Source organism: Carassius carassius, chromosome 9 (genome assembly GCF_963082965.1).
Source record: "Carassius carassius chromosome 9, fCarCar2.1, whole genome shotgun sequence".
NCBI lineage: Eukaryota > Metazoa > Chordata > Actinopteri > Cypriniformes > Cyprinidae > Carassius > Carassius carassius.
In genome coordinates, this window is record NC_081763.1 from 28561740 (window position 1) to 28583691 (window position 21952).

General features: G+C 41.6%; 1 protein-coding gene across 2 annotated transcripts in view; it reads left to right on the forward strand.

The window, feature by feature from the left end:
* Positions 1-1631: 1631 nt before the first annotated feature.
* LOC132149496 (potassium channel subfamily T member 2-like) overlaps positions 1632-21952 on the forward strand; it is a 76563-nt gene continuing 56242 nt past the window's right edge. The window contains exon 1 of one of the 2 annotated variants that reach the window (XM_059558800.1): positions 1632-1996. In XM_059558800.1, coding sequence (XP_059414783.1) covers positions 1908-1996 — 89 coding nt within the window. In that variant the 5' untranslated portion in view covers positions 1632-1907. The remainder of the gene's footprint in view (positions 1997-21952) is intronic. The other variant, XM_059558799.1, reaches the window with a different exon arrangement.

Genomic DNA, 21952 nt, shown 5'->3' on the forward strand with positions numbered 1-21952 from the left:
CTGGCATCCCAGACCAGATCTGTGGAACCTGTGGGCGTGGCCTCTGAGCGGAGTGAGTTGATATGTCCCGGTCTTTCTGCTGAAACTACCGAGACTATATTGAACTCTAGAGCAGTTTCTACGAGACGCTTATATGCTTTCAAGTGGAAACTGTTTATGACATGGTGTGAAACTCATGATGTGGATCCAGTTTACTGCCCTGTGGCTTCAGTACTGGAATTTCTTCAAGACCGTTTTTCGGAGGGATTGACACCAGCCACCTTGAAGGTTTATGTGGCAGCTATCTCAGCTCACCATGAGCATATAGGTGGTGTTTCAGTGGGTCGTCACCCACTGGTTTCTCGCTTTATACAGGGTGCGCGACGGTTGAGGCCTTTCCGCCCTGTGCGAGTTCCTTCATGGGATTTATCCATTGTGTTACTGGGTTTGTCAGGGCATCCGTTTGAGCCCCTGGAAACTGTATCGGATAAGCTCCTGTCTCTTAAGACACTTCTTCTCATGGCTTTATCCTCCCTTAAAAGAGTTGGGGATTTACAGGCTCTCTCTGTCTCACCCTCGTGCATGGAGTTTGCACCAGGCTCTGTGAAAGTGTTGTTGCGACCTAGGCCTAATTATGTTCCTAAGGTCGCGTCTAATCCTTTTCATTTTCAGCAGGTGGTCCTGGAGGCCTTTCTCCTGCTGCGACAGAGTCTGGAGATCTAAGTCTTTGCCCTGTGAGGGCGTTGAAGACTTATGTGGATCGCACTGCCCCATGGCGTGAGTCTGACCAGCTGTTTGTCTGTTTTGGACATAAGAATAAGGGCCATGCAGTTACGAAACAGCGCATGTCCCATTGGCTGGTGGAGGCTATTTCCTTGGCCTATGAGGCGCGCGGGCTCGCTTCGCCCTTAGGAGAAAAAGGTCATTCCACAAGAGCAGTGGCTTCTTCTCAAGCCTTTCTCAGTGGATCTTCTATGGATGATATCTGTGCTGCGGCAGGTTGGTCCTCACCGAGCACTTTTATCAGGTCTTACAGTCTGGATGTGAGGATGGCCCCTGGCTCCCGGGTTCTCTCCGCTTGAGCAGATGCTTCCTTGGATCCAAGCTATCAGGTACGTCAGGCGTGATGGTATAGCGTTCCCATACGTGGTGACGTCACCGCAGCATCGAAGTGACCTATGAAAGGGAACATCTCGGTTACGTATGTAACCTTGGTTCCCTGAATAGGGAACGAGATGCTGCGGTTCTGGCCGTGCCGTACCTTGATAGTTTTCTTCCCTTCTCGTCATGAAATCTGAGGTAAATGGCGCGCGGCACCAGGTATATATATGCCTACGCATGACTGGGCGGTGCCACGCGCTATTTGGCCAATAGGATTGGCGGGATGGTATAGGGCTTCAGACATTCGTCACACCGAAGGTGTTCCCATACGTGGTGACGTCACCGCAGCATCTCGTTCCCTATTCAGGGAACCAAGGTTACATACGTAACCGAGATGTTTTCCAGCAATGCAGCAGACGAAATTACTGCAAGCGGGTTGCAAGTAGATGGATTATTTAAAAAAAAAAAAAAAAAAACTTGCCCACCCCTCAAAATAGCACATGCCTCAATCAATACAGGACAATGGTGAAATAATGCACTGCAGCAATAACTGGCAACTGTTACAGCTGCTGTGAAAGCGCTTGTGTCAGCAGTGGAGCAGGATGTCCAGGCGGGCGCTGCGTCTGCTGTCAGTGCACGGAGAGCTCGGGGAGGCACCAGTTGCTCAGTCGCTGCTGTGACAGTGGATCTAGACCCGTGTCTCCCGTTCCTGAGTGATGACAACACTTTATATATCTGAGCGACCTGAAACAATCGCGGCGGAGGGATAAGTGAGGCCGAAGGTGTTTGTGTTTCCACCCCGCGTTGATTTGTGCGCTCTGCTGACTATGGTGGAGCTGGAGAAGGAGGTTCTGCCGCTGCCGCCGCGGTACCGGTTCCGAGACCTGTTGCTCGGGGACTGGCAGATGGACGACAGGTAGAGCAACTTCAGCTCCTCGGCTTATGTTTACATACGTGCTTTACCAACGACACACGCTTCTTGTTTTAAAAACTGCATAGGAGCACTGCACAGAGAATTTCATTAGTGTGCGTATCAGCATTCAGCAATATTAGTGTGAGCATTAGTAATAGCCATGTTATTAGCATAATAGTGCGTAGAATGAGCATACAGTATTCCAATTTGCATTAAAAATAGCTAAACTATATTAGTATAGGAGCATTAGTAACCTACATGCTATTATATCTATTTGACGTCTGCATTTACATTTGCAAGACGTATTTTTTTTAGAGAGTTTACTCATCTGCAATTCGGCTATAGGACGTTTCTTATCAGATGTCAAATGGACATGTAGAAGATGTCTTTAAAATGTTTATGATTTAGAATGAATGTAAAGCTGATATCTTAGAGATGTCTATCAGATGTTTGTACACAGCAGATGCTTCCAGATGAAGCGATCTTTAACAGACATCTTGCAGACGCACCAACAGCTATTGGTATTGGTCATGCTGTTATTAGTTTTAGTAAAATCATTAGTATTAAAAGGAGCATTAGTAGCTATTAATAGTGTTTGTTAGTATCCATGTGAGAATTAGCATGAGTAGGCTATGCATTGTACATTCCCTGATAGCACATGTACATCACGCAGACGTCTATTTGACATCTGCAAGACATATTTTTTGGTGCTTGCTCATCTGCAATAAGTCAGTAGGACGTTTCCTATCAGATATCAACTAGACGTTTAGAAGATGTCTTTAAGATGTTTATGATTTAGAATGTATGTAAAACTGACATCTTAGAGATGTCTATCAGATGTTTGTACACAGCAGATGCTTCCAGATGAAGCGATCTTTAACAGACATCTTGCAGACGTACCTGCGCTATCTTGGTTCAGGTTTTGTCTTAAAACGTAGCATTATGATGCCCAGAAATGCAGTCCACTGTTAAAGTTTTTTTTAAATTTTTTTTTATAAAAAGTGTTTATCCTGCCTTGCTTAGGTGTTTTATGCAATCTGGTAAAATTTTGACTTCAACTGCCTTTTTACAGACAGCTGAAGCGGTGCTATTGGTAGCATTAGTATGAGCATACACTAAGTATTCCAATTTACATTAGAAATCGCAATAGTATTATTTGGTATAGCGACAGTATTGTGTCAGTATTAGTATATTATAGTATACTATACTATAATACACATCAGTAACCTGATGGTATTGGTGTATCACTAGTAGCGATTGGTGTTTAGTATTAGAATGTGCACAGGGGCGTCGGACTGGGGGTAAAACCAGTACTGATTACCAGGGCCCCAAAGGAAGAGAGGGCCCTTGAAAAGTCTGGAATATATTTTATTTTACCTGGATTTTTTTTATGGGGGGGCCCATCAGGATTGCCTATATGGATAGGGCCCGGTATCTTGTGCAACGCCCCTGAATGAGCATCAGTAGCTACTAGTGTTATTACGATTATTAGTAGACTATAGTACAAGTGTTAGGATCAGTGTGAGCATTATTATGATTCTGGCTGTGTCTTAAAACTTAGGCATCTTGTGACGCCCACGAATAGTGTCTAGCTAGGCAGCACACTAGGTTTTGGACACAGTCTGTTTATCCTGTCTTTTGTAGTTGTTTTACACAGTATGGTCACAGTTTGATTTCTTTGACTTAAACACCCTTTTTACAGACATTATTAATATTAATAAATGCCGGCGTATTAGTGTTAGATTGAGTAAGAGTGGGTATCAGTATGCTGTTAGTTTAGTATAAACAAATAGTAAGTATTCCATTGCATTCCATTATTCCATGTTAGAATGGGCATTGGTTTTTACAAAAAAAATTTTTTTGAAGGTAGATAATATATTACAATGTACATTTTGAAAATTATAATGTTTTATGCATAAACCCTGCTAGTAAAGTGTTAACAAACATTTATTTGAGCATTTATTTGTATTGGTATCTGTGTGATTAGTAAACTGTTACCGTAGTAATGTTAGTATGAGAGTGTGCATTAGTATTTTACATTTTGGCTCTCTTAAAAGTATTTGTGCTGCCCACAAATGCTGTCCAGCTAGGGAGCACACTACTGTATGTTTTAAGACTCTATCTGTTTCTCTGTTTTTCCCATTTTGCATAGTTGTTTTATGCAATCTGGTTACATTTTGATCTCTTTGACTCCAACAGTAATTTTACAGACAACAAAAGATGAACTGACAAGTATAGGGTTTGTGCATGCTTGTGTTATATCTAATATCTCATGTGTTGATGTTTCTATAAATCAGATGGTGTTACTGTCTGTCTGTTTTTCATGGCATGCACATTTCCTGCTGAAAGCTACTGCACTGAATATTTGTAACTGATAATTTGAAAGAGTATTCAATGCTTTCTTTAATGACATTAACTGTGATTTAATAGTAAGCCTATATTGTTAGTGCCGCAGCACCTAAATGTACACATGAGCTAAATATGCCATTTAGCCAAGGTGGAAAATAAAATCTGCATTTTAAGCTTGACACTCCGTTGCTAGGTGAGGACTGTGGACCAAAACACTTTAGTCCTTTAGAAAGATAAGAATGAGTTTTCTCCCTCGCTTCTGGTCTTCCTGAGTGGGCGTTTAAAATGCACTAATTGGCGAGCGCTCATTCGTAAGGGTGTTAAAAGTAGGGGACATGTCTTCGTAAATGGTGCAACTACTTCAGGTGATAATTCCTCGAATGAAACAGCCTCCATTTGACAGTTTCAAAGGGATCTCATTACCGAAATCATATCTAATCATTCTCACCTACTGGGGATTGATTATACTATTTGCCTATCAGAGAGTGTGAGGGGGTGGTGAACGCCGTCGTTTCACTCTCTCCCTGTGGATGCGTTTTGTAGTACAGCCGATAAAGACAGAGAAGCTTGTTTCCTGTACAGACAACCCACTGAACACTGCCACTGAATAAAGATTACAATCCAATTCTGTGTGTGTGTGTGTGTGTGTGTGTAAATGTGTGTGAAACATTAACCTGCTCAACCAGGCTCCCTGAGGACTTCACATAAGAACGTCTGGCTCCTTCGGCCCTGAATTAAACAGGAAGACCTCGGAAAGGCAAAGTCCAAACTTATATGCTCTTATTTTTTCGTCCATCATGAAAGGAGACTTTTTGAAGAATCGTCGTGCTGCACTTTTTGATCTGACGACGAGTAGTCCATATGACTTGTGTACTATATTTCAGTATGTCTTCTGAATTCATATGTTAGTTTTGTGTGAGAATGAGAAACAAAAAAAATGTACATTATTGTTCCCTAAAACTCTATAGCTTCTGCTCTCAAACAAATATGGAGTTGTTAGACATGTCTGGTAATGAGGCATGGGAGAACTAATAATATTAGTTTGGAATTATATCAGGGTGAGTAAATAATAACATTTTTGTTTATTGGTTAAACTATTTGTATAGACAACTTTTGGCCCCAGTGGTTGTTGTTGAAGCCCAGTGGAGAGCCATTGGAGTTTGGCAGCACATGAATTATGTCTGTGTATCTACTTGAAAGCAAAAGTGATGCTTTTGGGGTTTATCTTCATTTGTATATATATATATATATATATATATATATATATATACTGCCATTTAAACATTTGGGATCAGTAAGACTTGTAATGTGTTTTAAAGAAGTCTCTTCTGCTCATCAAGGCTGCATTTATTCATTTAAATATGCAGAAAAAACTGTAATCTGGCAAAATGTTATTACAATATAAAATAATAGTTTCTATTTTAATATCCTTTAAAAATAATTACTTTGTGTGATGCAAAGCTGAATTTCCATCAGCCATTACTCCAAGTAGTTTAATGCTGTAAATAACATCAGTTTGCTTTAATGACCCATCAGCCTGCACCATCTAGAGTTTCATGACAGAACTTGGTATTTATTCTGTGTAATATCAGAGAAGATATTTTGAAGAATGCTAGGGTTCCAAACAACTACAGTGACTTTGTTCATGAGGGTGAATAAATTATCATAGTTTTTTTTTAATTAAGGTATTTTGAAGAATGTTAATATAACCAAATAGTTTTTTGGTCCCCATTGACTTCCATAATATATTTTTCTCTAATGTGTAATTCAATGACTACAAACAGCTGTTTGGTTGCAAACATTGTTCTAAATATTTAATTTTATGTTCAACAGAAGAACAAAAACTCACAGGTTTGGAACAACTTGAAGGGGAGTAAATGATTAAATAATTTTGTTAACTATCCCTTTAAAACTAGAGCACATATTACCCTGGTACTCCCAGCTAATAGGGAATATTCTCAGAACTTTGGCTAACATTCTGGCAAGGTTTGAACAAATATTGTTCCTGTAAGATTAATAGAATGTTAATTTAAAATGACCTGGTCTTTCATAATGTTCTCAAAACATTAGCAATAATAATAATAATAATAGCACACATTATTTATACAGCTAACATAACAGTGACAACAGCAGCAGCACCCACATAAAATTAATCCAATACAAAAAAGCAATGCTCATTTAAAAAAAAAAGGCATTTTCTTTTTTGATTCACACAAAATAAAAACAATTAAATAAAAATAAAGTTTAAAGGGGTCATGAAGTCGCTAAAAAGAACATTATTTTGTTTATTTGGTTTAATGCAATGTGTTTATGCTGTTTAAGGTAAAAAAAAACACATTAATTTCCATATAATGTACACTGTTCTTTCTTCTCTATGCCCCGCCTTTCTTAAACGGGTTGATTTTTACAAAGCTCATTGTTCTAAAAAAGCGAAGTGTACTCTGATTGGCCAGCTATCCAGTGCGTTGTGATTGGCCGAATACCTCAAGCGTGTGACAGAAATGTTACGCCCCTCACCATACTGTGATGCCGTCTCCCAGCAGTAAGAGACTCAGTCCAGCTGCTCTGCTCATGCACATCCCATCATCGGTTCTCTTTTAGCAATTCAGTCAATGTACTTAAGAGTAAGAGTAACTGAATAACTCGGGATATTGGTTTATTTCACGTCAGAGGGAGTGTCAGGCATGTTTATAAATCAAAATACTTAAGTAAGTTTTGGATTATTGCATATTTGGAAACACGAACTGTTTCAAATGATTCAGTTCAATTTGGTGAACTGGTTTGACCAGTGAGGGAAATACCTGACTATTTGAGGGAAATACCTGACAAACATTGTGTCAGAGGGACTAGATTAGGTTTGAGCAGAAGGCATTAAGTTCTGTGGAATGAAGTCCGGGAGAAAGCAGAGCAGCGATTAATAGTGACAGGCAGGTTAATTCAGCGGCCAACTCAGCCAAAGCTTGTCCTACATGTCTCACACCTCTCACTTCTATAAATCTCCCACACACTCTCTGGTGCACACACACGTGAACACATGTATGCCTACGTGTTTACATGCAACAACACACTGCCAGCCACTTCTATCCTCTTGATTCCTTCTAAACTCACTTGTGTTTTGAACTTTTGTTTAGAACTGTTTCCTCTGCTGTGTTCTCATTCCCTGAACTCTGCGTCTGTTTGTTCAGAGTAATTGAGTGCCTCTTCACATAACGATAAAGCCAACCCCCTTACCTGACCAAAAGACTGTGGCTTTAATGACTTAGTAACTTGAGTAATTAACATAATACTTGACTAAAAGCACATTTGTTTTCTTTATGGCAGCATGTGAGTTTCCATGATTTGGGCAACAGACACAGGAACTGGGCCTTCCAGATAGGTTCTTCTCCTCCACACTCTTTAAAAAAAGGTTCTTTAATGGCTTTGGAAGTTCCATAAAGGAAATTTAACAACCATGGAGACTTTCTATTAGACAAAAGTTTCTTTATAGTGGATAAGGTTCTTAAAATGCTCTTCACACTATAAAAAAAATAGTTATTTTGGGAACTGTTCAATGAAAGATTATGTGGGTAACCCAAAATGGTTCTTCTATAGCATTTCTGAGAAAACCCTTTTGGAACCTTTACTTTTAGGAGTGCAGTGGGGCCAGTTTTAGGGTCAGTGGATATTCAAAGCTTAGCAAAGACATATGTGGACATGTATGGGACCATTGTTTTTATGAAATATTAGAATATGATAAGTTAAACTCTTTAAAATTCATTTTATGTCAGCAAGAAGTCATTTTATGAAGTAGATAAAATATTTCAATATGTAGACAGCATTTGAAGTCATGACCCAGGAAGGTTGGTCTTAAGGTTCAATTTATTTGATCAAAAATACTATTATTATTTTTTTCTAATGTAGATTTTTGCTGCACAAGAAACATTCCAATTCATTCGATAGGGAAAGGTATTGATAAAAAATAGTTTCACTATAGATAAATTATTCCATCATTTATGCATGAGGTGTATCTTATGCTTATTAGTGTATTATGTTGTTAGCTTAGCAACAGGCTAACAACAAACTCTATCAAAATCAAGAGAGGCTTCACATAAGGTTTCATATTTTGCAGACCTTAAGGTTGACTGTATTGAGTGAGTTCTTTAGAAAAGTAGCTTACAGAAAAAGCTACAGTAAATTATGAAAACTGAAAGCAGAACTACACTACTGAAAATATAGCAGCATTTACTCACTCTAGGGTGTAAGAAAATGATCCAAACATAATATTCTGCAGTGAACTGTCCTTTTTTGTGTTCACCGTGCCTTGATCAGACATGGTCCAGTACATAATGGTAGGCCCAAATTAAACTGGCTCACCAGTCTATTAAACTAAGAGCATTTCTGTTCCTGACAATAACCCATGACTCAGAAATATTACGTGACTAGCTATAGAATTTCAGATCTGGTGTGGGTCGATACTATGCTTTTCACAGTGAAAGGAACAGTCTGGCCTTTTGCTTTGATCTGGACTTAAAATAAAGCTTCAGGCATTAAGATTAAGAGAGAAATTGAATGTCGCTCTTTATCTTTGATTTCCCCCAAAGTCAGGCCCTTGCAGAAACATCCTCCAATCACATATAAAATGATAAAACCAACATCTCTGGCCTCAGAGGAATGTGTTGCGTTGCACACACACTCCATCCATCATGCTCAGTCACACACCTTTTTGCAGAACGTGCTTCACTAGTGGCGCCGTTCGTCTAAACCGCAAATAAGATTGGGAAAGCCTTAGTAAGTTTGATTTTATTTATTCATTTACTTACAATAAATAACAATAAAATATATTAAAATAACTGCATTATGTGCATAGTTACTTTTGAGTTGAAAACTATTAATTAATAAATATTCAGTAAAATCTTTCAATCATAAGGCAATCTCCGCCTGTGACTGTCACCACATCCTGCCCTTCCGATCTGTATATTTTGATTGAATTTCGCCTTTAATATGATGTTAATTCGAGTGCGGGTCTAATTAACTTGGACTGTAATAAACCTCAGAGCCTCGAGCTTCTCGGTGAGTGATAGTATCATGACTATGGACCTGCCAAATTAAAACAATCTCCCAGCCTCTGACTTATTTAAAAATAAAATTATAATAATAATTTAAAGGCAAAATGTAATGAATATCACAAGGGAGAGCTGACTCTTGTGGATCATCTGAGGATAAAATAAGATTCTGAAAATGAAGCTAAAGGGTCCGTGTGCTTACATTGTATGGTATTACCTGTCAGGAAATACCCTCTTAAGCTCAGTCGCTAGGGTAAGCGATTCTCCCATGATGCCTGTCTGTGCTTGAGTAGCATTGTGTCTCTATGCTACAAGGATCTTTCCAACACACTCCACTCATGATTGGATCTCCCCTGCACCGAAATCACGTTAGAGCAATATGCCTCCAGAATTTCATTAGGCCCTCTGTAGCCTCAGAGACACTGTATTGGCTTTAAAGAGCAATGTGCTTATCATATTTCATCCTTTTCCATTTGTAAATTGCTTTTAATGGCAGTTCATGACAGGCCATGTAATAGAATGACATTTATTTTCATTTGATGAAATGCCAAATATATGTCTGTATGAAATTTACAGGGATACAGAACAGGCAGAGAGGATTGCAATGCCAAGTAGGGACTCTTGCTAATATCATCAGAGCTCTGGGTGCTACTGCGGCTAGAGAAACATAATGGAAGATGCACTCTAAATGGGCTAATGGACATTAAAAGTAGGGGCTAGACCAAGGGCACGTCTCTTTAAATTACACTGGCATTTTGGATCTCAACATTCATATTAACCTTCCACTTAGGGTCATTCGCACTTAATTTTATTACAGTAAGCCTGGAGATGCAGGCTCAATTAATACAGATATCTAATGAGAGATGTAAAAGCAGCTCTTGCACATGAGTAAAGGATCATGGGAGAGAGAAGGTGATAAGTGTTTTAATCAAGTCTACTCATATCAATGGGGAAAAAACTAGAGTAAAAGGCTACATTTACTTACTGTCAGAGGCTCTTGCATATGACAGGTAAATGATGACTTTCATTTTATTTGTTGGCTGGAACGTATGCGCGACAGTTGGAGATGAAGATAAGTGCTCCCATCAGTCATTCCACAGAGTGGCCACTTCTTATGCAATTTTAAAAACGCTGGAGACAAAAGATCGAGTGGAAGCAGCAAATGGTATTCTCATCCCTCACGATGCTGCTCACTTTGATGCCATCTCAAATGGCTTGATAGCAGGTTATGTCCATGAAGCCCACAAGACTGTTTGGCAGGGTTTCTCAAATCCATCCCTGGAGGGCAGGTGCCCTGCAGATTTAAACTCAAACTCTGATCAAACATGCCTACCTGTAAGTTTCTAGAAACCTTGATTAGCTTTCTTAGGCATCTTTGTTTAGGGTTGGAGGCATAGGCAGAGATTGCGGGGGGATGGATTGAAAATCTTTCAATCCACCTAATGATTGACAGATTTGACTAAATATTTGTTAATTAATAATGTTTTCAACTCAAATATATATTTTACTGTTATTTATTGTAAGTAAATTAATAAATAAAATAAAATTACCAATAGGCTTTCCCAATTTTATTTGCGTAAGAAGTTGGCACGTGACGAATCTGCATTTTGGTGGATAATAGCCTACGCTTGCCTGTTGCACGCCGTTGCATGACATGAATGGCTATTTAGTGTGTGTTTTATTTTACAACATACAACAACTGCAGAGGAATCTGAACCTAACCAAAATAAAGACCAAAATAAAGATGAAGCTAGGTGTGTCACGGCCGGGATCCAATGAGGCACGGAGATAGAACCAATTGCGAGTAAGTCTTTTATTAAGGGCAATCCAAAAGGGTAAACAGTCCAGGCAGAGGTCGATACCAAACAAAACCAAACCAAACATAAACAAACAAGGACACAAGGCAAGAGCACGACAAGATGACGGACATGAATTAAACAACGACTCCGTGACACATACTAAGACAGACCGGGTTATATACACAAAAGGATAATGGGGAAACAGGAGACAGGTGGGGAACAATCAATTAACTAAACAAGGAGGAAGGTGACCAAATAAGGAGACAGGAAGTGATAATATGATAAACACCGTGGGAACTGAGGACACCTAGTGGAACCCCAGGGAACACAACCCAGACACTGTGACAGTACCCCACTTCTACGGAGCGGCTCCCAGACGCTCCAAGACAGACACAAAACAGAGACCAGGAGGGAGGTGGACAGGTGGAGGCTCAGGGGGAGGGACGGAGGGCCAGAAAAGAAAAACATGGGGAACAGGCACCAGAATGTAAACACAACACAGAAAGACCAGGAGGGAGGAGGACAGGAGGAGGTTCAGGGGGAGGGACGGAGGGCCAGACTAACAGAAAGGAACAGGGACAGACATTAACACAAAAACCAAAGGAAAAAACAACATGAAGCCCCCCAGGGCGGAGCAGAAGACCACCACACCCTTGTGGTCAAGGCCAGAGCCCTCCAGGGTGGAGCGGAAGACCACCACAACCGTGTAGTCAAGGCCAGAGTTCCCCAGGGCGGAGCAGAAGACCACCACCACCATGTGGTCAGGGCGGAAGGCCCCAAGGACGGAGCAGAAGACCACCACCCCCCTGTGGTCAAAGCGGAAGCCCTCCAGGGCGGAGCAGAAGACCACCACATCCCTGTGGTCGATGCACAAAGCCCCCAGGGCGGATCAGAAGCCCACCACTTCCGTGCGGCCGGATCAACGGGAGGACGAGACTCTGGTAATTCCATGGTGTCTCTACTGGACTCCAGAAGATCGGTGCTGGCCTGACACTGCTCATGAAGATCATTGGTGACTTGCATTTGCTCATGAAGATCAATGGTGACTTGCCTTTGCTCATGAAGATCAATGGTGACTTGCCTTTGTTCATGAAGATCAGAGGTGACTTGACTCAGTCCTTGAAGATCACCGGTGACTTGACTCAGTCCTTGAAGATCACCGGTGACTTGACTCAGTCCTTGAAGATCACCGGTGACTTGACTCAGCTCTGAAAGGTCAAAGGTGACTTGACTCAGCTCTGAAAGGTCAAAAGTGACTTGACTTGACTCTGAAAGGTCAACGGTGACTAGCCCTGACTCTGGAGCATCAGCGGTGACTAGCCCTGACTCTGGAGGGTTAACAGTGACTAGCCTTGACTCTGGAGGGTCATCTGGAACCCGACTCGACTCTGGAGGGTCATCAATGACTAGCCCTGACTCTGGAAGGTCATCGGTGACTAGCCCTGACTCTGGAAGGTCATCGGTGGCTAGCCCTGGCTCTGGAAGGTCATCGGTGACTAGCCCTGGCTCTGGAAGGTCATCGGTGACTAGCCCTGACTCTGGAGGGTCATCGGTGACTAGCCCTGACTCTGGAGGGTCACCGGTGATAAGCCCTGACTCTGGAAGGTCATCGGTGATAAGCCCTAACTCTGGAGAGTTCCCTGGCACCTGACTCGACTCTGGAGGATCAGCGGTGACTAGCCCTGACTCTGGAGGATCAGCGGTGACTAGCCCTGACTCTGGAGGATCAGCGGTGACTGGCACCTGACTCGACTCCGGAGGGTCCACTGGCACCTGACTCGACTCCGGAGGGTCCACGGGCACCTGACTCGACTCCGGAGGGTCCACGGGCACCTGACTCGACTCCGGAGGGTCCACGGGCACCTGACTCGACTCCGGAGGGTCCACGGGCACCTGACTCGACTCCGGAGGGTCCACGGGCACCTGACTCGACTCTGAAGGGTCCACGGGCACCTGACTCGACTCTGGAGGGTCAGCTGAGACTCTCATCCTGTGCAGCGGCGCTGGGCAAGCAGCCATCTTGGGCCATGACTCTGAACAGGCGGCCATCTTGTACTGTGGTGCTGGGCTGGCGGCCATCTGGGGTTGTGGTGCTGGACTGGCGGCCATCTTGTACTGTGGCGCTGGACCGGTGGCCAATTTGGGCATTGGCGCTGGGCTAGCGGCCATCTTGTGCTGTGGCGCTAGGCTGACGGCCATCTTGGGCTGTGGCACTGAACCGTTGGCCAAAGTGGGCATTGGCGCTGGGCTGGCGGCCATCTTGTACTGTGGCGCTGGACTGGTGGCCAATTTGGGCATTGGCGCTGGGTTGGCGGCCATCTTGGGCTGTGGCGCTGGAACGGTGGCCAATTTGGGCATTGGCGCTGGGTTAGCGGCCATCTTGTGCTGTGGCGCTTGGCTGGTAGCCATCCTGGGCAGTGATGCTGGACTGGCGGCCATCTTGGATGGTGGCGCTTGGCTGGTAGCCATCCTGGGCAGTGGTGCTGGACTGGCGGCCATCTTGGGTTGTGGCGCTGGAACGGTGGCCAATTTGGGCATTGGCGCTGGGTTAGCGGCCATCTTGTGCTGTGGCGCTTGGCTGGTAGCCATCCTGGGCAGTGGTGCTGGACTGGCGGTCATCTTGGGTTGTGGCGCTTGGCTGGTTGCCATCCTGGGTAGTGGTGCTGGGCTGACGACCACCCCGCCGGAAGAGACAGAAGTGGCTGGGGCATCCCACCGAAGCCGATGCTGCAGGTAGCGCACAAATTCCCAGAATTCCAGTGTCTCTAACTGCGCTATCTCCTCCTGAGACACTGGATCATCCAGCCCGCCATTGAAATAGTCCTTGAAGGCCGCATCATTGTAACCCATGCCCTCGGCCAGGGACCAGAACACCTGAGCCAGGGCACCCACTTCATTTCCCTCTTGGCGGAGGGCGATCAACCGAAGATACTTGGCTCGCTGCTCCGCCATCTTGGCTGGGGAACGGAAAGACGACATACCGCTGGTTCCTAGAATGACGGAGTCGTTCTGTCACGGCCGGGATCCAATGAGGCACGGAGATAGAACCAATTGCGAGTAAGTCTTTTATTAAGGGCAATCCAAAAGGGTAAACAGTCCAGGCAGAGGTCGATACCAAACAAAACCAAACCAAACATAAACAAACAAGGACACAAGGCAAGAGCACGACAAGATGACGGACATGAATTAAACAACGACTCCGTGACACATACTAAGACAGACCGGGTTATATACACAAAAGGATAATGGGGAAACAGGAGACAGGTGGGGAACAATCAATTAACTAAACAAGGAGGAAGGTGACCAAATAAGGAGACAGGAAGTGATAATATGATAAACACCGTGGGAACTGAGGACACCTAGTGGAACCCCAGGGAACACAACCCAGACACTGTGACAAGGTGCCTGACTCCAGACCCGGACAGCCTCATAAAGGTGATCCACAGGATGCTTTTATTACACATAATATGTTTATTACAGAAATACTAAAATGTATTTAAAAGTTTGACCGACCAAATCAACTGATTTGGTTTGGCCCCCCCAAGCTCAAACGTCAAGCTATGCCTATGGTTGGAGGTAAACTTTGCAGCCGCTGCCATGTTGTGAAGACGCTGTGTGTTTCATTGTGAAAGTGAAAATACTTTGTTTGGCCTTTCAAAAGAGGACACAACTAGAAATCAGTGGTTAAGTTGTATTTACAACACTGTTCCAGAACAGTTTAACCCAAATATTCAGATGTGTGCAGTGAAATTTGTGGAGGACGAGGACTGTTTCTTGTGAGAGTAGCCTACAATGACAGTGTCTGTTTCTATAAAGTGGGGCAGTTCCAACTTTGCAAAGATAGTTTCTGACACACAGCCTGTAAGTACGTTTTCATATTTAAAGAATTTGCCACTGATGATTCAAACACGAGTTTTGAGCAGTGTAGAATAGCACATTTCTCCAGACATGGCTTTATGTTTATGCAGTGTGATACACAACGCAACTTATAAGTCATTATAATCAGTAATTATGTCCCTATTGGATGCAACAAATGGCTCGTTTGTAATTGGTTTTATTGGTTTTGTCTTGCTATGGTAAGGGGTGTAAAATTTCCCTCACACGCTTGAGGCATTCAGCCAAACACAACGCACTGGATAGCTGGCCAATCAGCGTACATCTCTCTTTTCAGAACGATGAGCTTTCAAAAAATGTACACATTTCAGAAAGGCGAGGCATAAAGGATCAACAATAATGTACATTATGTGCAAAATAATTAGTTTTTTTTAATTGGCTTTAATGCCAATTTCTGTTGCACAAACTATTGGACAGCAGATCATTATGAAGTGCACACCAGTAGGCTTTGCTCAAGGGCACATCAAGGAGGTTCTCGTGAGTATCTTTATGAACCATAAATGATAAATAGCCAGTGTTGTAGTACTCAAGACCAGACTTGGTTGCAATTCCATCCTGAGTCGATTTTCATGGTTTTGGTCTTGCGACTCTTGGACTTGGGAGCCATTGGACCAAATTCAGTCTTGGGTACTACAGTACTGTGAATACTTTTTATGGTCTGTGCCAATTTGCGCATATGATCCACTATGCACTTCTGGATGGGAGCACACTGTGTGTGAGCTGTGGAGGTTTGAGTAGCACGGACCCAAAACCAGACTTTATTCAAACCAGTGGAAAGCATATTAACATTGAATCATTCAGTCCCTCTTCAGGTCTCTGTCTTGACTTGGACTTGAAAATATTCTGGTCTTGGTCTTGACTCAGACTCAACCTACTGTATTCAGGTCTCGGCTTGAATTTGGAATGAGGTGATCATGACTAAAGCACTTAAAATGGGAAACTCAATGGCAGAGTTCCTCAAATCTGTGCCTGGAGGCTCACTGCCCTGAAGAGTTTAGCTCAAACCCTGATCAGACTCTCCTACCTGTAATTTTATATATTAATTAGGTTTTGAATGGAACTCTGCATAGAAGGATTCAAACGAACCTTGTGGATGGACATGTGTAGGCAAAGCTTACAAGAAGTCTGCATAAAGGGTGCCATTTGTACAGAGGCTAACAGTAAGTTGAAATTCATAAGTAGGTATTGTTTTAATCATCTTAGCCCTGTTTGCTGAAAACAGCAGCTGTGGTAGCAATCTAAGGTTATTGCATTCTTGAGTTTTCCCTTAAGTTTCATGAAAAAAACTTTAAAGTTCACAACATAAAGTATTATCCTTCTCTCTAGTCAGTGGCACACATGCTACTGTTTGCCCCACACACAGCTGTTACAGATGCACACTCCATTTCTCATCTGAATGCTCTCTGCTCCAGTGATACCACTACACCACAGTTACTGATATACAAGTACTGTCAGACAGATGCTATTTTAATGTTGTTATTGTTTTTATTCTCAAAACCTCTCGGAGGAATATCCATCATATAAGCTCATTCTCAGGTATGGACCTGACAGAATTCTTCAACAGAATATGGGAAATGTGTTTCCTTGCAACATTGTCTCACGCTGTAAAGGCTCAAATAGCTTTTCCTCCTAAATGTCCCTCTCCACAATTGTTGAAAAATTACTGTGTATACAGTTGGTCAGGGTCAGGCTGCCTCAACCTCCTTTCTGCTGGATGAAGTAGGCTACTCACAAACCTTTCTTTAGATGCGGCGCCAGGGAGATGAGCAATTTCTTGCTTTCCGTCTTGGTTGAGAGCATCTTTCTGTGTATCTGTGAATGTCATTTTTTCCTGTCTTATTGCTGCTTTTTTTTTTTGCATGTCCTTCCCAAGTGTATATCTGTGTGTGTTCCCCAAATCTTATCACTCAGGGAAAACATTTCTTTCAGATCTTTATCAGCATGTATTGTGATGGAGTTCATTGTGGAGTCATTGTGTGGCACACCAGAATTAGTCGTTTGTTAAGTAGAGGCTGGAATTGACAGAAATCAAAACATTCTTGATGATTACAAAAAGTTCCCTTGGGATAGAAATGCATGCTGTCAATAGAATTTAAATTTTCATGAATAAAGCAGCACTTGAGTAATTTATAGATAGCTAAATAAAAGTATCTGCAATGTAAAATTGTCCTTCTATGGCATATCTGTATTTGTCATTTTATGGATAATTTCCAGACATGTGCCCTTGGTCTTTGTCTCTGTCTCACTCCTTCCCCCTTAAGGCAGAAACAGACACAAATCCATCATATTAATTGGACTAAGAGCTACTATCTTAATATAACATATGACGTGAATGGACTCCCAGGCATAGAACTGATCAAGTGTTGGGTAGTGCTAAGGTCACTCCATAAACCATTGTTGACTTTTGACAAGCTTGTCTTTTATTACAGAAGTCTGCCAAATCAATATAAGATACTATTCTATAATATATATACAATATTTATTTTGATTATAAGGCTGAAATTCCCAGCTTGAACACTGTGCTAAATTTCTCCTTTAGTGTTCCATGGGAAAAAAAAGTAAGTTGTACGGGTTTGGAACAACATGAATATAATGTCGATAATTAAGTAATGACAGAATTTTTATTTCTGTGTAAAAGGTTCCTTTAAGTGAAAAGAGATTGGGAGTGAGTGAAAGACAAACAAAAATAACTAATTAGTTTTTACAGTGTTATTAAGAAATCCCCCTCCTCTCATGTTCAGTGAAACCATTCACACTTCATTTGAGGGTTACAGTATATTTACTAGTTAAATATGGTAAAAAAAGTAATTTAAGGCATTATTGTTGAGTAATTGGCTTTTTGAACAAGCAGCTATGCTGCCAGTATTCCCAGCAATATCGCCAAGGGAGCTGTATGGGGTAGTGTGTTTGCTTCTCTGTAGCCAAAAGGCTTTTATGAGTATTTAATGTTTTTCTCTTATTCATTTGGCTAACTAGTAAACAGTGTTATCAAAGCCAGCGCTCAGCTCCTTTCATGTGGTGAAGTTTACACTTTACTTGCTCACTGCTGTTACTTGTGGAAAAGAGTATTCCATATGAAAAAAGCACATGAAATAACGTGAAAATGACACAGGGAACGACTGAGTCTTGGGTAAACATTATGCCAGCCTGCTGTGAGACTGAGCAAGACCACAGGGAAGCTTTAAAGGAACAGTTCATCCTGATGGCATTCCAAACCTGTTTTATTTACTTACCTGAAAAAGAAAAGCAGATGTTAAACAGAATATAATATGGAGTCAATATGGCATGGAAAGACTATATGCCCTAAAATGGCATGAAAGGGGTGGTTCGGGATTTTTGACATCGGACCTCATTTTTAGGTCAGTCTGGTTGTTATTCATCAGTGGAGACATTTTTTAAAAAAAAATTATCCAGTCCTTATATTTGGATAGTTGGCCGATGCTAGGCTAGCGCGAGTCAATGGGTATATGTTAGCCAGCCATTAAAAACCGTTTTACCCACTCCAAAGTGCACCAAACGCAAATCAATTATAACACTAGACTATCGATGCAAATGTCCGTTGAGAGAATAATGTTAGAAATCAAACTTACCTTTCATCTCAATGATCCTAAAGGAACTAGTTTCTCAGCCGCTGTGAAATTTTACTTTGCTCTGGCTCTACTTTGCTCTGCTTATGTGATGTTAGTGATAATCAGTGTGCCAGCGGCAGGTAAATACACTTGCCTCATGTGTGGACCGGCTCACTCGGTTGCCTAGGTAATCAATATCACTCCGCTGCTGCTGTCGACAAGGCTTATGATTACAGGGAACAAATTATAACTAATGCAATGTGATGAAAGGTAAGTTTGATTTCTAACATTATTCTATCAACGGACATTTGCATCGATAGTCTAGTGTTATAATTGATATGCGTTTGGTGCACTGTGGAGCGGGTAAAATGGTTTTTAATGGCTGGCTAACATATACCCATTGACTCGCGCAAGCCTAGCATCGGCTATCTATCCAAATATAAAGACTGGATAATTAAAAAAGAAAAGATGTCTCCACTAATGAATAACAACCAGGCTGACTTAAAAATGAGGTCCGATGTCAAAAATCCCGAACCACCCCTTTAAAGTATATTTTAGTTTAGCATAAAGTTTTGTCACTGCATTTGGCACATTAACCATATTTCAAAGACAATGGAAGTAATTATGTTATTAAAATTGCATAAAATATGTCATTACTACTTAAGCGGTCAAAAAGCACTCTTTAGTTCAACTAATTGCATTTATTAAATTTAAAGTATATTATTTCCTTATAGTCTATATATCTTTTTGAAAGTATGCTAAAGTTTACTTCTCGTTCATTGGGGAAATTCCCTTCCTTTTTTTTTGGAGAACTGCATGAATTAATGGATGGTGAAACACTGCAAAAACTTGACATAATATGTAAGATTTAATGTTTAGACAGTGTAAATATTAATGACAAGATATCTTATGGTGTAGTTTTTGAGAAGAAGATGAGGATGATTTAACCAAAATCTTTGAGGAACCGGAAGACAAGGTTTTGTTTGGAGAGACTGTGAGTCGTCTTGTGTAAGATTCTTACACAGTTAGTGTAGTGTTAAGTGAAGTGAAGTGACATTCAGCCAAGTATGGTGACCCATACTCAGAATTTGTGCTCTGCATTTAACCCATCCGAAATGCACACACACAGAGCAGTGAACACACACACACACACTGTGAGCACACACCCAGAGCAGTGGGCAGCCATTTATGCTCCAGCGCCCGGGGAGCAGTTGGGGGTTCAGTGCCTTGCTCAAGGACACCTAAGTCGTGGTATTGAAGGTGGAGAGAGAACTGTACATGCACTCCCCCCACCCACAATTCCTGCCGGCCCGGGACTCGAACTCACAACCTTTCGATTGGGAGTCCGACTCTCTAACCATTAGGCCATTAGGGAAAAAATGTCATCAAGTTCAAAGTTCATCATCTGTCTACTCGAGCAAGTGGGTGGATGATTTTGTGATTACAGGACATTCATGATGTTCCAGTCTTTTTTTTTTAATTAAAACTGAGAGGTTTCTGTCCCTCACCTGAAAGTCCAGGTGTCTGTTCATCAAATAAAGCAATTGTATCTCTTCACAAGACTTGGATTAAAGTTTGAGTTCATTTATATTGTTTTAAAATATCTTTATGACCTTTCTGGATTTTGATTACCTGGCAGATGTCCATTTTGGGTGGACTGTCCCATTAAAGTACCGTTTTATGAAAAATTTTGGGCACCCCGATAATTATCATAATTTCAATTCATAATTTCAGCAACTTAATTTGGATATATTTAATACCTTCTGGAAACAGCAACATTTCCGTTTTGAAATAACATTAATTGAATCAACAAAAGTGAATCCTAAAAACAGACAGGTGCAAAAATGTGGCTAGTCTTCACAAGGACTGCTCCTGTGGCCTTACATTTTCTAACTACTGTATACTTCTGACTGTGGAGATAGCGACTTCAAACCTTGTGATAACTTTTTGTATCCTTCTCCTAATTCATACTGATGAAATATCCTAGTTTTAGGTCATCAGTGTTTCATTCTATTCTTTATCTATAAATAGAATGGACAGTTAACGCCAATATAGTTGCGTACACTTGAGTTTATTCAACAACCATAAACCCGCCAGTGTGCTCAAAATGTAAACAACGGAAGTTCACAGGTGTTACATTTAATACAGTCTGTACTGCAACAACAACCATCCAAACATCCTTTCTCTTTTTTTTTCAACATAAAGGATAGATAATTTGCTCACTTAAGAACATCATGAACTGTAACTCAGAAAACATGTGTATGTTCACTATTCTTTGTATTTAACTGAATTTGTAATGTGTCCTTAATAACACAATAAAGTGTTACGTGTTAAACTGATACAACATAAAGTGTCTAGTGTCATCTTTTCTTTTTCTCTTCTTCTCTCTGGAGAACTGGAGGTAATTATTACTAAGTTACTGAACATAGTCTTTAAGGTAGGAAGGTCTGATCACTTTTCTTCCAGACTTTGTGATAGAAATGCCGGGAGTGTCCTTGCTTGCGTTTAAGTCTGTCACACTGTATCTGGGTACTTCTGCAGGCTGTCTGTTCTCGGTTTGTTCCTTTACTATCACGTTGTCCTTCCTGAGGTGTCGGCGGTTTCTCCTCAGAATGTTTCCTGAGTCAAGCTGGGCATCATAAGATCTGTAGTCCACAGGTTTCACAACAGTTGCTTTTCTCCATGTTTTGTTAGGCTCTCCTGGCTGGACATGAACTCTGTCTCCTTCTTTTAGAGGATCTAGGTCCTTCGCATGTCTGTTATAGTATACAGCCTGACAGTTTCTGTTTTCAATCTGCTCTTGTCGTGAGTGAATTACCTTTGGTTGTAGCAGGTTGTCATGCATGGGCATCAGAGTTCAGGTCCTCCTACTGAACAGCTGCTGCGCTGGACTTGCTTTGATTCATTGTGATGGTGTATTTCTCTGATCAAGGATGGCGAGGTATGGATCTTTACCGTCAGCTTTTGTCTTTTTTAACAGTTGTTTTGCATACTTTACAGCTGATTCTGCCATCCCATTGCTCTGTGGGCATGCAGGTGAAGATGTTTTGTGTTTGAATTCCCACAGTCTACTGAACCTTTTGAAATCTTCTGATGTTTATTGTGGGCCGTTATCAGAGATAACGACATCCGGTATACCGTGTTTTGCGAAATGGGCTTTCAGCTTACGGATGACAGTGATGGATTGTGTGTCAGGTAAGTAGTCAAACTCCCAGAAATTAGAGAGGTAGTCGACAGTGATTAGGTAGTTTCTGCTGTCTAAAGTGAATATATCTGTCCCCACCTTAGACCACGGGCTACTGGGTA